The sequence below is a fragment of the Orbicella franksi genome, chromosome 7 (assembly GCF_964199315.1).
Source record: "Orbicella franksi chromosome 7, jaOrbFran1.1, whole genome shotgun sequence".
NCBI classification, from domain to species: domain Eukaryota; kingdom Metazoa; phylum Cnidaria; class Anthozoa; order Scleractinia; family Merulinidae; genus Orbicella; species Orbicella franksi.
Genome location: NC_138151.1, coordinates 21898387 through 21915007, shown reverse-complemented (window position 1 = coordinate 21915007; position 16621 = coordinate 21898387). Strand labels below are relative to the sequence as shown.

General features: G+C 38.3%; 2 protein-coding genes across 3 annotated transcripts; one reads left to right on the top strand and one right to left on the bottom strand.

Annotated features, from left to right (window-relative positions):
• Positions 1–2762: 2762 nt before the first annotated feature.
• On the bottom strand, positions 2763–12190 carry LOC145492507 (uncharacterized). Of its 2 annotated transcripts, none has more exons than XM_081471968.1 (2): positions 10042–12190; positions 2763–9630 (listed from the first exon to the last, which is right to left on the bottom strand). In XM_081471968.1, the coding sequence occupies exon 2, from the start codon at positions 8945–8947 to the stop codon at positions 8531–8533; it is 417 nt and encodes a 138-aa protein (XP_081328094.1). In that variant the 5' UTR covers positions 8948–9630; positions 10042–12190; the 3' UTR covers positions 2763–8530. Both variants share the same exon structure in this region, with proteins under 2 accessions (XP_081328094.1, XP_081328095.1).
• On the top strand, positions 12184–16161 carry LOC145492523 (uncharacterized). The gene is made up of 2 exons (XM_081471991.1): positions 12184–13540; positions 14468–16161. Exons 1-2 carry the CDS (start codon positions 13333–13335, stop codon positions 14581–14583), a joined length of 324 nt encoding a protein of 107 aa, XP_081328117.1. The 5' UTR covers positions 12184–13332; the 3' UTR covers positions 14584–16161.
• Positions 16162–16621: the final 460 nt, after the last annotated feature.

Below are 16621 nucleotides of genomic sequence, written 5' to 3'. Positions count from 1 at the left end.
GTGCTAATGATTTGACTGAGTTGGCGCCAGAGGTTGTAGGTGCTGTGATTGAAGATTTGGTTTGTTTGTTACATGAAACTTATGGGGTGGAGGTCATTGCGGTATCTGCAAGCATTCATCGTCAGGTTCAGTCAGTCAGATTTAATCGTAAAGTTGATGTACTTAATCAGTATCTCCGGGCTGTTTTGGAGCCTTTGGATTTTGCTTTCTTTTTTAGACACAGTGTTTGCAAAGTCCGTTGGAAAAGGTTCTTTTGAAAGATGGAGTCCATTTGAACCCCAAGGGGCAATATTTGTTGTATAGGAGCTATGGGGAGCGATTTTAACCGCAAAAGATATGGTTGGTATATGAGCTGGAGGTGTGTGTTTTGTATTTTGGTACTGTTCTTGGGAACTTACCATTATAGAAAGGTTTTTTAAGTTTAATTTGAGCAGCCAAAATTTTTGGTTGTTTGCCTGAATTGTCCCACTGGCAGCATTGTATGCTTTGCTTATATGTCACGATTGTGGTGCATTTTTAATATTCTTCTGGTAATTTCATTTATTTTGTTTATCCATGAGGGCACAGTCAAATCTATTTCCCAAAGTCGCAAAGATTAATTCCTTGTTTACCCTGATATGGGTCTTGGCAGCTTGAAATAACTTGTCATTTGTGGTGACCATAGGTCTGCCAGACTCGTCCTGCTGTTTGCACATAGTGCTTTGTGTTACACGTTTCACACGTTAATTTTACGTCTTTTGATACATAAATGTTACTTTATGGTCTCGAGCATTGGTTGCGCAGCCCAGACTTTGTTGACCTCTTTATTTTCTCTTCTCAGTTAATTTGGGGATGGTAAATTTTCTCAGCAATTTGTTATATTTTCAGGCGCACAGATAACTTTAAGTAATACTCAGCTTTTTAGGTTCACAGTATTTCTAAGGTATGGATGATATTGTCACACACAATTCATCCACCAACAAGTACCGTTAAATTAACTATGACCACAAGGATATAAATCATACGATAGAAATAATCTAACTAACTGAAGGAATACTAAATTTAATCTTAAAAGGCAGCTGACAATGCCATCATTCAAACTCTACAACTATAAATTTGCCTCTTTTAAATATGGTAACCTTAGAATTATACTATTACACACTTTGGCGAGTTTTTTTTTCTGCCAGATTTCAGCGTGCCGCCATGAAGAAGCAATTGAAAGAAGTGGCCAGCCATTACTAGGGCCTACTCTGACGAATCCACATCAAAACAACCTATTCAGATCAGACCCGCGTCATCTGAGGTCGATGTGGTGGCTGCAGCTCTGCAACAAGACAGCAGGGTATCGGCCCAAGCGACATCTGAATTGCAGCAAATAATCTTACATCCTGATGTGCTCAGCAAGTTGTCCGACTCAATCTCCACTGCAATTATCTATGGCCTAAACGCCAGTACCAGTGTGGTGGAAACTGCGCAGGTTGTGTCAGTATTAACACCTCACTCGCTAAATGAGAGTAATTGTGAAATAGAACCTGCAGTCCAGGGGTCGGTGACTGGAGCTCTAACTGTGTTATCAGGTGAGGCTTGCATAAATACTCACCTGGACAAGCCGGAAGTGCTATTCAATTCGGTCTCAGTCACAATAGGGGCCAAAGTTTCAGCCAACCAAATTTTGGTGCATAAATACATCGATTTTTGCATTCTGCTTAATAGTAAACCAGATGATCAAAGTTATCAACCACCTTTAAGCAATAACTTAGGCAATAACATTTCCACATTGAGCCCTGAGCCCAAGAATAAGCCAAGGCGCATAAATTCACTTAAGCAATGGACCTCTGTATTCCAGGTCTTTGTTGGGGTTTATACAAGTAAATTTCAAACATCTGCACCAGCTTTAATGAAATATGGGGAAATAGTGCGAGATCTGCCTTTGAGAGGAGGGGGCTGTCGTTATTATGACGAGAATTTAAGATACCTGATGCAAAAGCATCATAGCACCCTCGCCTGGGATGCAGTACACTGGGAGTTGTGGCTGCGTGCGCAGATACAGGATAATTCGACCAGTGTTGGGTGCAATCCAACAGCTGCTCAGTCATATCCTAAAGGATTTTGCTGGCGCTATCACAAAGGTCAATTTTGTGGCGGTTGTGCCTTTAAGCATGAATGCTTTAAGTGCGGTGCAAAACAGGTAGCAAGCAGGTGTTCCTTTCGGTCGCATGCAGCCAAGCCAGCCCCCTTAACTTCTCCTTCAGGTTCTCAATCTACCAACCCTGGTATGGTAAATAAGATGATTCTTTATTTTAAGGGGTATAATATTCCAGTTGCACAATTTTTGTTGGAAGGTTTTTCCCAAGGTTTTCCTTTGAATTATCAAGGTCCCAGGCAATCTTTGTTTGCTGCTAACTTAAAGTCACCTATAGACAATCCTACAGCAGTTGATGTGAAGATACCTCAGGAAATTAATTTGGATTGAATTGCAGGTACTTTTGATCAACCCCCTTTTGAGAGTTTTTGGGTTTCACCTTTAGGCTTGGTGCCAAAGAAAGTACCAAGGGAATATAGAATGATTCATCATCTATCCTTTCCAAAAGGGCAGTCAGTTAGTGATGGGATTTCAGTAGAATACTTACATGTACAATATGCCAGGATAGATGATTCCATTAAATTGATTAAGGACATTGGCCAAGGTTTTTATCTTGCTAAAACAGATATCAAAAGTGCCTTTTGTATCATTTCAATCAGACCTGAGGATTATCCTTTGTTGGGAATGACATGGGAAGGAAAATTTTACTTTGATAAGTGTATGCCAATGGGTTGCTCAAGTTCTTGAGATGCACCAAAGACAAAACAACTTAAATCTGCTTCAGCACTGCTCAAATTGGTGTGAGGCTTTTAGTATAGCAAAGATATTCTTGTACTAAAGGCACGGAAGATTGAGTTGCTCTGCCATTATTATTTGCAGAGTAATTTAAACAAATATCATTTGTAGGCTAAGTGTTGACGGTCAATTTGACAGAACAATTTGAACTACCTGTAACTCTTCAAAATACCTTCAAGAAATACAGTTGTAGACTAGAAATAAGATGTGCCACTCTCCTTGACATTTAAGTCAAACTACTGATTTGTTTGTTTAACCAGCATGCCCTCTTGTCTTGTCAAAACAGGCTGGTGCCTGTCTGACAAGTGCTCAGCTCCCTTACTATACAAAAATTATTTGCAGGCTAGGTGTTGTCTGTCAAACTAATGTTTAAAAGGATTATGAATAGAGAAAAAATAAATGTATGAATTAAATAATGTTTAAGTAGCTCTGAAATAAGCAAGAATTTTAAATTCCATATATACATATAGCAGTAATGCTGACATTCTGATTGACACGGACCTTACTGAATTGGATCAACATGGCCTAAAGTGCAAATGTTCCTTGCCCTTTAACAACACTGATTTTGTGATTATAACATAACCCCAGACCCTGGCCAAGATGTGATGTGTTTAATCAGTAAGTTTAGGTAACCTTGTCTATGTGACTGACCCCATGGGATGACTTGTCACTAAAATTTACTATCTCCGCCCCTTACATCATAAGCACATGCTATCCACCAAATCAAAACAAAAGATGTAACTGCACCAAGAAATATTGAGTCCGGTGATCTCAGTTCATTTTATAAAAGTCATTTGGAAGAAATTCTTCTTGAAGGACAGGAAAATGCAGTGAAAATAATTAGCCCGTTAAGAACGTTCTGCCAGCCATTTAAGTATAAAAATCGTTTCTTGTGACATATGCCTAACACTCTTCTTGCTTGCAAAGGCTATTGTATTCAATACTTTAGTGGATTAAGCCTAAAACGTGGGCATCAATATTTAAAAAAAAAAATAAAAAAGGGATGAGACCACATCATATACAGTAAATCCTTGAGTTAGTGCCTCCCCTCAAATAAGCACCCCCTTTGAATAAGTGCCCCTCCTATTGGCCAAAATTTAAAAGAGTGCTGAGACAACAAAGGATGTATAGCTTTGATCATAATCAATCACAAGCAAGTGATTATCGACGCATTCAACTACTGCACATTGACTGTCACAACGGATGGTAGTGAAGATCTGCTGATCTTCATTGCCTGAAGCTAAACCAACCTTGTTCAACAGGCCTAGACCGGCTAAAGAGGTTATATTAAGGGGTTAGTTCTTCAAGAGAGACAGGGTTTTTCTGAGAGTTCTGAGGGACTGACACATATTACACCAAAAAAACACCCAATCATATATGACCACGATTTGGAAAAATTCAATAAGCATCCCCCTTGATTGAGCACCTCCCTTGAATAAGCGCCCTGTGTTTTCTTCTAAATTTGAAGCGCCCAGGGAGCTAATTTGAGGATTTACAGCAAATGTACACTAGTTGTTGGCCCCTTTGCTTCTATTATTGCTTTGGGTTTTTGCTGTATGCCATGTTGCGTGTTACATTGAAACTATGTAGAGAGTTCCAGCCAGAAATATTTTTCAAAGTTCCTACTGCGCAAGTGACAATACCATAATTCTATCAGTTTAAAGGGAATTTGATGTATTAACGTCTTTCATGTTGTTGGTCCTTAGCAGAGAGAAAGAGCCTTTAATCTCAGATGGAAATCGACCAGAGCCCGGGCAGCAATCTACTATGGGTTTGAAGCGTCTGATAGTGATAATGAAGATCACGACAAACATGGTTTTTGCAGCATCCAAGACAAGAACAAAGAGCAAATAGAAGATAATGAAGATCATCTCCAGTTACACACCCTGACACCATATGTTATGATGTTTGGTCAACCCAATCACGCTGGTTACTGGGCCAGTGATTTCCTCCCATTAGCACAGGCTCATAAATGGACAGTGGATTTGTTTCTTAGAACTGCACGGGTTCATAAATTGGCAGCAGATTCATGTCTCAGAAAAAAAATGGTGGGAAAAAAGAAGCTTGATCTGGAAGAGACCAAAGGGCAAAACTGAGTGTGATGATAGTTTTTGGAACCGGTTCATTGTTTTATTAAAGTCGACAGTCCAGCCGCAATGGCTAGAAATGGTCCACAACGTAAAACGGAAGCCAAATTATGGAATGTGTGGTTTAAATGGCGATATGGATGAACAAATGCTCAATAAAATCGAACTAGTTAGTCCCGTTATCGATTCCCAGGTCGAGTGCTTGGGGAATCTCATTTACAACAAATTAGCACAGTCTGATAGGCTAACACTGGGGTGGGGCAACACTGGGTTGATGTTGCCAATAACGCTATTCATTCTGTGGCCCATTTTTCATCATATCTGCGTTTAAGTGGTTGGGTATGGCAGTGACATGAAGATGACCACCCGTAAAATCAAATTAACATTATCCTCTAACAATACCACTAAAAACGTGTTTTTGCAGTTAGGATGAAAGGCGCAAACTGTCTTAAGAAATGAGTCTACAAGTCTGTCATGCATAAAGGGAAAAGAGTAAGCCCGTTGAATGCGAGAGCTGCCGTTGTGGTAACAGATAAGTCCCTAATCTTGTGTTGTTATGACAGAAAGAAGGAATGCGCAGTCGTTTCATTTTACGTCCAACAATCCGACGTCAATGATTTTGCCATTGACTTGTCTTTACAGAAACTAATCAGTTGAGCTATGTTATGAACAGAAAGTTTCATTCAGTGGACTTAACAATTTTTTAGAAAAGTTTAGGGCAATTGCATTTTAACCCTCACTCATTTCATATCCCTCCAATTGATGAAGTAAGTCACCACCCTCCCCAAAATAAAAGGCAACTTACCAGTATTTCCTAACCCTTTAGGAGATGCTGCCAGAAAACCCCTCAGAAAGTCTTATCCATAGGGTGTGTCTATTTAATTGAATAGCCTTGAAACATATATTTTTGGCAGACAGCTGTTTATTGAAATTGCACATATCAGCTCCTAACGTTTGTTAATTAATAACTCAGATATTTTAATGACCAGAATTAAAACCCTGATGAGGGTTATTGTTTGGATTGTAGCGAAAAACAACTGGTTCCCTTGTTTTGTAAAAACCAAACAAATGAAAAGAATTGCATTTCACTCACTTGACATGTCCATACAACATATGGTTTTGTTTTAAAATGCAATGTCATGCACAAACATGTAAATTTAACGGATCATAAAAGTGTTAAACTACCATATGCAAATGACGTTTAAGAAATGGCCATGGATTTAATTTGTTTGGCAGCTCCCTTAAAGTGCACCTAACCCCCAAAATTTTTTTCACTAAAACAAATCCACTTGTTATTTGAAGCATTTGGGGGGGGAAATTTTTGAATTTGGTTGAATCCTTGATTTGCTATGCCCTTTCAAAGTCGCACCTGAAGTGTTACATGACTGCGTTTCAGGGAGTCTGGGGTGGTGGTTGCTGATGACGTCTACCCAGGAACCAAACACAATGGTGCCTCAGTCAGCTCTCTGTATTTGCTCGAGAAAATGGAAAACAAAACTAATTGTTCCAATATACTTTGAGACTGAAACATCCAAGTTTTGTTTCAGAATCATTTGTTTTTCGTCACTGGAGTCAGAGTTAGGTGTCGATTCGGAAGACACCGAAATAAACTTTGATCGAGCACATTCGACAACCGTGAACTCACTGCTTAGCGCTTTGAGAACAATTTGCCATATTTCAAGCAATGATGGGGAAGACTTCTTTGCGGACGAGCTGCTTGTATATTAGGAATGGAAAGCTAGATATGAAGGAGCAGGCAAACGAAAAGCAGGAAAGAAAACTCGAGGACTGCTTTGGATGGTAATTTTGTCACCTAAACACAAGATTCCCATGCGTGTTTAAAACCTGTTTACATTTGTCCGTAGCGAGAATGAATTTTTGTCAAGGTATGGTGGTTCAATTAAATCCAGTTTGTGTTTTACTATCTGGAATGCTTCATGTTTATAAGAGCAACATAGGTGTTGCAGTTTTTGAGACCTGATGATCTCCAAAACACTGGCTTCGATCGATTGAAAATCGTAGAATTGTTTGGACCTGTATTTTTGAAGCTACAGGAAGCAAGGCGGAAGGAAGCATTTCATACAATTACCAATTTCACATTGCCACACGTTTTAAGTCAACTCCAAATAGCCAGTGTAATTTTTTTTCAAAGTTTGCAGTGAAATTCATCGGATAAGCGAAAAGGATGTGTTCCCTAAGTGGTCTGCAGATGATGTTATGCGGTCATATTTTCGACACTAATGTATAGAATGTTTGTTGCACTACTGATTTCCAAACCTTCGAAAAACTCTGAGTGTGACAATTTTGTTATCATGTAATTCTAAAGGATTAATCTTCAACTTTAATCTAAATTGAAAGAGAAATAAGTGCTGGTTGGCGGCGTACAGTTGCAACCTATTTACACATCAGTATATTTGGTCATAACACTTCTTGATTGATCACACAACTTTGCTGGCTATGTTATAAATACTGTGGGACTGGAAGATATAGGTTGTTGGTAGTATTTCGACAAATTGTTGGTTGGCTAAAAGCAGAAAATTTTGAAAATAGCGTTTGAAAGTCTGCGGAACAAATTCCAGTGAGAGTTCTTCAATGGTTTTCACAGACTCAGTTCGCTTGTTTCGGTTCGACAAAATCAACCATCGTTATGTCTTTATTGTACCATTGACCAATCAGCGCTAGTAAATTGTATGGTATATCTTTTTTTAGATCTGGGATATTGCTGCAACAGCCGATAGCACTTCCGGAAGGCATTTCTACGCACTTTTCGAATATGTATTGCACCATCCTGAAGGAAATGAGAGGACGTGAGATATTCGATCTTCCTGGGTAGACATCACAACAGCCACTGGACCCATTGTCCTCAAACTTGGTCGTGAAGCAAAATGGCGGTGTTTTGGGGCTATTTGCAAAATTTTGTCAGGGCACAGAAAATTGAGGATTTAACTGAATCCAAAAATTTTTTCGCAGAAGTATTTCAAATAACATGTAGATTTGTTTTAGCGAAAAAAAAGATTTTGGGGTTAGGTGCACTTTAAAGCAGGTGTTCAAGTCTGTCAACAGTTTTCACTTAAGTTATCTTTAACTTTCCAAGATTTTCATTGTAACATTTAGAATATAAAACAGAACTAAGGGCTTTGAACAGAAGTCAAATGTATAATGGAATTCAATGTTGTAATAAATCCCAACCCAGAGCTACTGTTTTGCCTCTTCAATTTTTATGCAAAGTTATTTTTTGTGCATTTAAATCTTTCCCTTGGAGAGGGGCTATTACCTATAATGGACTAAGCAAGGAGGCTCCAACAGAAATTGGTACATTTAACAGGCTGGAGGTGTATTAAACAGTTATTCCATGATTGCACATTGGATATGAGATGGTAGATAGCCAATGAGGTGTGTAGTGCCCAGTTGGCCAGAACTATCTCATATCCAATAAGCAGGATACCCAATGAAATACCTCAAAATTGGCCACAATCATTGAGAAAACAATGCGTACACCTAACATATTTGTGGTCCATAGTATTTGAGGCCATAATACCTTTGCCTGTTTACCAATCAAAAAACCAGGTAAATGAATTCACGAGGCCTAGTGTTCATCTGCTATTGCACTCTCTAGTCTTCTCACAAGAATATCTTTGTTGGCTGTTGTACAAAGTCTCCTTGCACAGAGTTCAGTCCTAAGTTCATTGACTTTCATGTCTTTTGGTGCCTTGTAGACTGCTTTTATCTGTGGTTGGGATCCATGGGAGACCAAGTGTGATGCCAGTGTTACTTCATCTGCAAACTGGTTCTTGCATACACTACATCTTACAGGCTTCAGAATGTTGAGGATCTTTGGAGAGAGTTGTTTGTTCTGTGCACACAGAACAACTTCCAAACTCTCAAGGCAATTGACACGACAATCAATGTTGTCTTCCTTCTTTCTACCACAACTGCAATAGCACTCGAGGTTACAGTGGGGTGGAACACAGGATTTAAAATGTGAGCTGTAACAGCTGGGCATGGGCTGATGTTCAGGAAGGTAGAAACTATGTATGTAATTTGCTCACATGACCTGCCACCATTTCCCAGTTCCATCTGCTTTGTTAGATCTGTTACTTAAAGCTAGATCAGACTTAATCCCTGAGTGTTTGGCTTCTTTAGCCTGCAGGAAGATTATTCCATACCCTATTCTGTACTTGTCATATATCTTCAATGCTGGATAGGGGACTGCATAAGCTATTGTCCAGGTAGAAACATTGACATAACTGGGAAAAAACAGACAGTACAAATTAAAGTAGAGTTGACAGTATTCCTTGAGCTCTAGTACTTCAGCTTTATTTGTTGACACTTTGTTTAATAATGTACAGGTCTGTCATAGGTAAAGTACAATCCTGCCCAAGGCCAGAGTCCTCAAATGCTGGGCAGGTGACTCATCAGCGCATTCCAAACCATCAATCAACCAATACCCATAACGGCCCAGGGAAATAGCTTGATCACCAATTAGTAGTGTTGGCAGCTGATTGTACCTTTTGTTTTCATCAGCATAATGTTCCTTTATAAAAGGTACAAGGTACCCCGACCACAGCCTGGCTTACCAGCTTCTGGTGTTTGGTGCCTGTCACAGGTATTTTCCATGTGAGTGACTAGCCTCTTGTTAGCATGTTCTGCAATTTCTAACCTTGAAACTCTTTCCCCAGCACCTAGCTAACAAATGATAACATTAAGAACTTTAGTGAATAGTGTATTTTTTATAGCTATGCAAAACAATCAGGGACATAAAGTTGTTAAGCTTGGATAAATTGAACACACGCAAGTTCAAATTACTGGTAATAACTATTTTACAAAACCAAAGTCTTTGAGAATCTTTACCTGTGGTTTTAGGGGTCAATACTTTAATATTAATAATGCATGACTGTATCTTGCAGTAATACTTAGTAGAGTCTTTTAAAGGTTGTTGTCATAAAGTTCACCATTAAAGACTTCATAAGATAATTAATAATTTTCACATTGAATTCAATATGCCATGTTTTCCATACAAAATTTGTCAAATACAGGAGACATGTTTCCAAAAATGCAAAGTATTTTATTTTTCATATGTAGATAAGCTTGCATTACCTCTGACTTTGAGCCTGCTTTCAAAGTAGATGCATCTTTGGTTTCCTCTTCACTTTGCACAACATGGTCAGTCTGGCTTCTTTTTTCACATGGTCCTTGTTTCTGTATTGTGTGGTGGATCATCTCCAGCCAGTGTGGCTTCATTTCCTGTGGACTACCCAGATTAGAGTAAACTATCAGTCAATTGGATAATAGTGACAGAATAACATAGTAAATGGTTTGAACTCAGGTGTATCAGTAGTTTGTATCGTGTGATCATCCAGAATTTCAGTTTGGTGAGTTGTTGTGTGTTATCAATTTACCTCCATCCAGTTTTAGATTCTTGGGCCCCAAAAAACAAATTTTCTAAGAGAATGAAGACCATACTGAAACCCTGGCTTTACAAGTAAGCGTTCTCCTTCATGTTTGTTGAATAAAAGTGGTTATTTCTCCATCACTTTTGTTCCATGATAAAACTTTTGAAAATAATTTTGTTGCTTGAGCTCCTGTCAAGGGAGGTCTAAGTCAAACTAGTAGATCCAGTACTACTTTACCCTCCCTTCCTAAATAAAAATACTTTTTGCTCATTGATGATTCGGCAGGAAATCATTTTTTCCCGAGACTTTGCCATTGAAAGACAGCCATCCTGAATAACATGCGCTCACTATTGAACTACAACTATAAATTTTATTATCTAGAATAGTTTATTCAACAACCTGTAAAAAATGTTTGTTTAAACCATCCCAAACTTGTCCTAATTCAGCCATCAAATCATAGAATATTCTCAGGCAAATCGTCTCTAGGGCCACAATTGAGCATGGGTCATGTGACCATACCATAGCAATGGGAGGAAATGCCATGGTAACGAACCAACGTAAATCAGTTGCCAGAAAACAATCCTGATGCAATTGAAAGCAAGGATTTAAGGAAGCATGCAAGGCATCTCCCTTGCTGGAAGGATGTAATGTGGACCTGATGGTCCAAGGAGTACATAAGGAGCCTTTGAGAAAGGCATAACCTCGACCACCAGAAAGGAGAACCGCTGATTAAGACTGGAGACGTCATTCTGATTCAAGGTCACAAACAGAACAGAGGAAAATAAAACCTCACGATTGTAGTCAAGCTTATCCAGGGCAGAGACGGTGTTGTCAGGCCGCAAGACTGAGGGCAGGGAAATCGTTCCTTAAAGTGCCCCTAAAACGGAAAATCATGTTTCTTTTCCAATAGTTTTCAACTCAATATGGCTATTTGGGTTCACTAGTGGATCGTAGGCTGGAAAAAACTTCAAACCAAGCGTTCTATGGTACGGTATTTTTGCTATGAAATTGCTGGAAATCTGTCCGCCATTACTGAAATCATGTTCCAGTTGAGTCCGTGGAATGGCAGCGGAATGCATCAATCATGATGTCAGACTCTAAACCCTAGTTGTTGATTTCAGTGTTGTTTAGTAGGTTTTTGAGTAAAAGTTTCAGGAAATGTCCAACGTTTCTGACGAAGATTTCTCCGAAACTTCTTCAATCAGTGGATCACAGTCTTCGGCTGAATCTTCTGAAAGATTTTATTCGACACCTGAGGATGTAGAACCATATGACAACAGTTTAGAGCCGATTGCAACCGAAGAAGAGATAGCCAGCTAAGCAGAGCAGCTTGCTATCGAAGAAGAGGAAGAGGAGATGCTCTGGAGCAGATTTTCTGGTGAAGTTGATGTTGGAACTTGGTCTGTACTACTTTTCTCTTTGCTTCTTTTGACTATTGCGAGCATTTATCTAAACTTACTCACTTTACAAGTCAGATCGCGAGAGGCTATTGCTGGATGTTCAGTCACTCTCTTACCTATGGTATTGCTATCTACAGTTGTGAAACTTATTTGCGGGCCATTGGAATGTTGCAATCTTTCAGGTGCAAATGCTCTAACTGTTCATTGGAGTTTGTTGTCAAGCCTGATGAGTGCAGATGCTGTTTGGAAGTTGATCGCTGTTCGGAAAAAATGGAGGAAATAGATATGGAAGGCGCCTGTATTACAACACATTCAGGCTTTGACACTGTTTGCCTAAACATGTGGGTATTGCAGACTGCTGGAGTGGGACTTAAAACAAGACAGAACAAGTCTTATTCAACCACGATGACTCAACTAGGAGCAGCTGAAAATGAGTGAGTCTGTTTTCGTGTAGCTAAAATAATTCTTCAAAATGTGAAGTCCCAGTAACTTACTCTTTTTATGTTAGTTATGTTCTGTTGGCAACACTTGTGGCATTTCAGTTGTTCTTACTACTTACGAAAGTACTAGATGGATATTGTATATCAATTATCTAGAACTCACCAGTCGATTTTCATAACCCTGCCTCCATTTTATCATTTTAGTGATCTTTTGTTATTATTTTAATTTTCATAAATTAATATCACAATTTGCAGAAAATTATGCTATTTGGTCCATGTACATCTAAAGCATTTTCCTTGAAATTGGGATGATTCATTAGTTTGCATGTAAAAATTACTTACCATGGCATTGTTCTTTTTCAATATCTAGATTCCATAGATCTGTTGCCTACTGGCAATTTGTGTGATTTGTTTGGGAATGTGTTGGATCCTCCAACAGAGTTCCCCTCCCAAGTTGTGTCTACTCTGCTATAAGGAAAGCTTTCCCAAATAATGCAGAACAATATTGGGGCTATGAGGAGGAAATTGAAGACTGACTACATGTATTTGCAGGTATCAGTTGGGAAACATTTTACATACAGTACCTCAAAGGGAATGAACCAATGTGTACACATGCCAACTATTTCATTAACATTGACGTTTAACCTCTGAGACAATGAAGTTAGGTAAAAGCATGAAAACATGTATTTCAGTCTGAATTGGTAATAACCATGCATCAGCATTTTTATGACATCAAAATGTAATTTATAGTATCGGAATACAGAGAAATCATAAGTTAAGGTGTTGATGGCAAAAATCAATGTTCCTGTTTTTGGACTCAACTTGGATGTTTCCTTCAAACTGTTTATATCAACCAAGTATTAATTAGCCTTCTACTTTTGTCAATTATTTTAGAAGGATTTGATAATTGTCATATAAGACCCTGATTGGAAAACTGCTAATATGGATGCCTGTTTATACATACACGTACATGTGATACTAGCCTTTACTCCTTTTTGAAATTGATTAAGGCCATATTTGATTCCAGTTTAGTTAATTTCCAAGACTTTCATTTACCTGATACTCATCAGACAGGGCTGTGCATTGGGTGAAATTATAAATATTCTTTATAGTAATTTTAAATGTCTAACCGTCTGATTCTTTCAATCTCTTTAGATGATTAAAGTCTGTCCAGGAAGCAATGTCTACTGGTATCTGGGTAAACGGAACACAGCCCTGAACAACACCAAGACTGCTGGGGAGCTTACAGCCTTCTTGATGGATACCTTTTTCAGTAAAGAAGTCATGCCTGTCTCAAATATGAACGGGGGAGGGGAAAAGGGATACCAAAAGCTTAACCCAACTATACTAAATGCAATGAGAGGTAAATATATGCAATATTCCAGAAAATTACTTATTAATGTTCCAATAGAATGACAAACTGAAACGTTTGTCTGACCTCTTCCTAGAAACTTTCATCTATTTTCATGTATGTTTATACCTGTATGAATATACATACAAATTTATTGTTTTGTAAAAGTGTTCACTTATTCTAGCTAGTGTATCTCCAACGGTTGCATGTGTATTTCAAATCAGTGTAAACAATGTACAGTAAATTCACATTTGGCAATTTTATCAGAGTGCTGCACACAAGTTGTGCATGCAGTACAAAACAAAACAGTAATAAAATGCAAAGTCAAATCTAAAGTTGATCAGTTTGTCATCTATTACAATCATGCCATTATAATCACACTCTAGTTTACAATTGACGTCACTATTGAGCACACCAAAAACAGTTCTGCAAATCAACTCCTGTATATACACACAGGTACATTACAAATCTTCTTGATTCACTGGACACACAGTTCCATGAATGATTACAAAATGAAACACTTGCAACATACACTGGCCACGTGTGAAGTCAAGATGGCTGAATACTAATTGACCAAGACCTTGTTTTTGCATGTCTACAACCAGATACATGTGCGGTTAAGGTCCCTAAATATGAAATATCCAGCCATTGTGATGCAATTAGCATATTCAGTGAAGGATTTGTTATATGCCAAGGAACATCGTTCTCTTGTAGAACAAGGCAGTCAATCTCAAGTGGACAAGATAACCCCATCTTGCCCTCTCAGGTTGCTTATGGTGCTTTACAGACATTAAGAATAGTTAAAGGCAAGCAGCTGCACTACTATTAGCTGGAACCAATTCTGTATGTGTATGTATATTACTGGTAGTGAGAGACTTAATATGAGCTGTAAATCTGCTTTTTTAAAAGTCTTCACTGATAGAAATATTTGTCCTTCAGGGTTTGTCCAAGACGAAAACCAATATGGGAAACAGGCAGCCATGGCTTTCAGCAAGACTGTACAGGACAAGTGCTGTGGGGCCCGCAGAGGTGTATCAAATGGAATAACTGTTTAAATGGCAACGGTTGTCAAATGTACTTACATTTCATTTTTATTGCCAGTTTTGAAAATTTCATTTAGAGCACGCAGTTGCAACTAAGTTTTGTTTGGTGCATTTTTAGAAAAAGGTGTATTACTGTTGCAAAAAAGTTAATCTGACAATTTGAAACAATGACTGAACATGTTTTTGACATCTTATTGTTATTATTTCAAGCTGAGACCATGTGTAAAACCTTTCTGATAAATTAATATCAGGGAGAACAAGTTTTTCCACTTAGTTTACGTAGTGTATACTCAGACATGGTTTTTCTGTTATTTCATATCCTTATAAGAGTTTTTAAGAGTATATTTAAATAAATGATTGATTGTCAGACACATCAGACTGGTCTCTTTATAGATTATGAGTGCCCCTGTAGCGTAATTATTAGCTCAAAGGGCAGGGTGAATAAAGGTGCCGAGCTCTACCCTGTTCAACCTGTGGAGGTAGTCATGCTAATTATTCAACCCACATATCTGTAGCAGACATTATTTTGACAGATCTGCATCATATGGCTTTATTCCATATCTGTTCCATATCTGCCACAGATATGGAAATGAGGCCAAATTCCTATCTGTTGCAGATACGTTGCAGATATTTTGTTACAGATATTTTACAGATATTCCACAGAACTGATATGTATATATGCAGCATATCTGTCAGTCTGGTAAGGGACACTGCAGAAGTGGAAAGACCGCTTCATTGTTTTGTTAATCAAAAAGTATGGTGAATATAAGCACCTATTCAGAAAACCCAAGAGCAGAAAAATGAGGTATTAAAAAAGATTGCAATTAAGCGCACTTAGCAAGGCTGCAGATGTTGTTGTATCCGGAGAGCAATGCATATGGAAATGGCTTATGTTACAAGCCAAATATAAAGAGGTGGAGGACAACAAACACACTGGGAGAGCTAACCAAACATGGAAATTTGACGAGCAAATAGCAGGGTGCATAGGTGTTAGCCAAAGAATCAACCCAGCTTACACATTTGATACTGAAATTGATTCTTCCTCATCAAGTACCAGTGCAAGCTGCAATGATGACGGTGGGAAAAGCAGTGAGGTGAATTGAGGTGATGATGGTTGGGATGTTGATGACAGTGATTGCAATGGAAAGCATTCAAAGACTCTTAAAAATAGGAGTTGGAAGCAAAAAAGCTATTCCTCTACTGCTGAAATGTTAGGTTTTCTGCAGTCTTATACAGTGAGGGAGAAAAAGGCAGAGGAACAGAAAATCAAATTGTTAAGAGAAATGCAACAAAAAAGATGAATTTTTCAGTCAATTTCTGGATGTCGTAAAAAAAAGTAAATCGTATTAAAAGGAGACCGTTAAAAATATTTCTATTGATATAGTTATCATTAATAAGACCCTTTTGGTCTATGTTATTGTATGTTCTGCCCCTTTGCCCTTTTGGTGCTGGGCTTGTGTAAAATGTACAAAGATTTATCAACACCTATAAAACAAAGGTACAGTATTGTGCTAAAGTAATAAGAGCAAAATGCACGAATTTCATTCTTTGTCTCTGGGAACTTTCGAAGAAAGTTCGCACAAAAATTCAAGTGTCTTTTTGCAATGTATTGAGCATTATAATAAAGTTTCCATATAGCGCGCGCTCTGATTGGCTGAAACAGCGTGCTTTATCAGAGAACAGAGCACGGGTTGATGACGGTAAGTTGGCTTCCAACTTTTTGCTTCGGAATTTTGACAAATTTGACCCAAATTAAACATCCCCTGTGACTCACACTAACGCACTGGAAGCGAGCTATTTTTCTGCAGTAAATATGGTTCACAGAGACCATTGTTAGCAACAGTTGTGTTAAAACTGTACTAAAATAACAAGTTTTGCTAGATTCCCACCAACAAAACATGTACAGCTGTAGCGAAATACACAAATTCTCAACCTAAACAGTGCTTCGATAAAGACATTAATTTTGTTACGAAGGCAGAAATTATACTAAGAAGTAAAACAACGACAGAAAACAATTGAACTGTCTCTGTTTATGATGAGAAGCTTTATT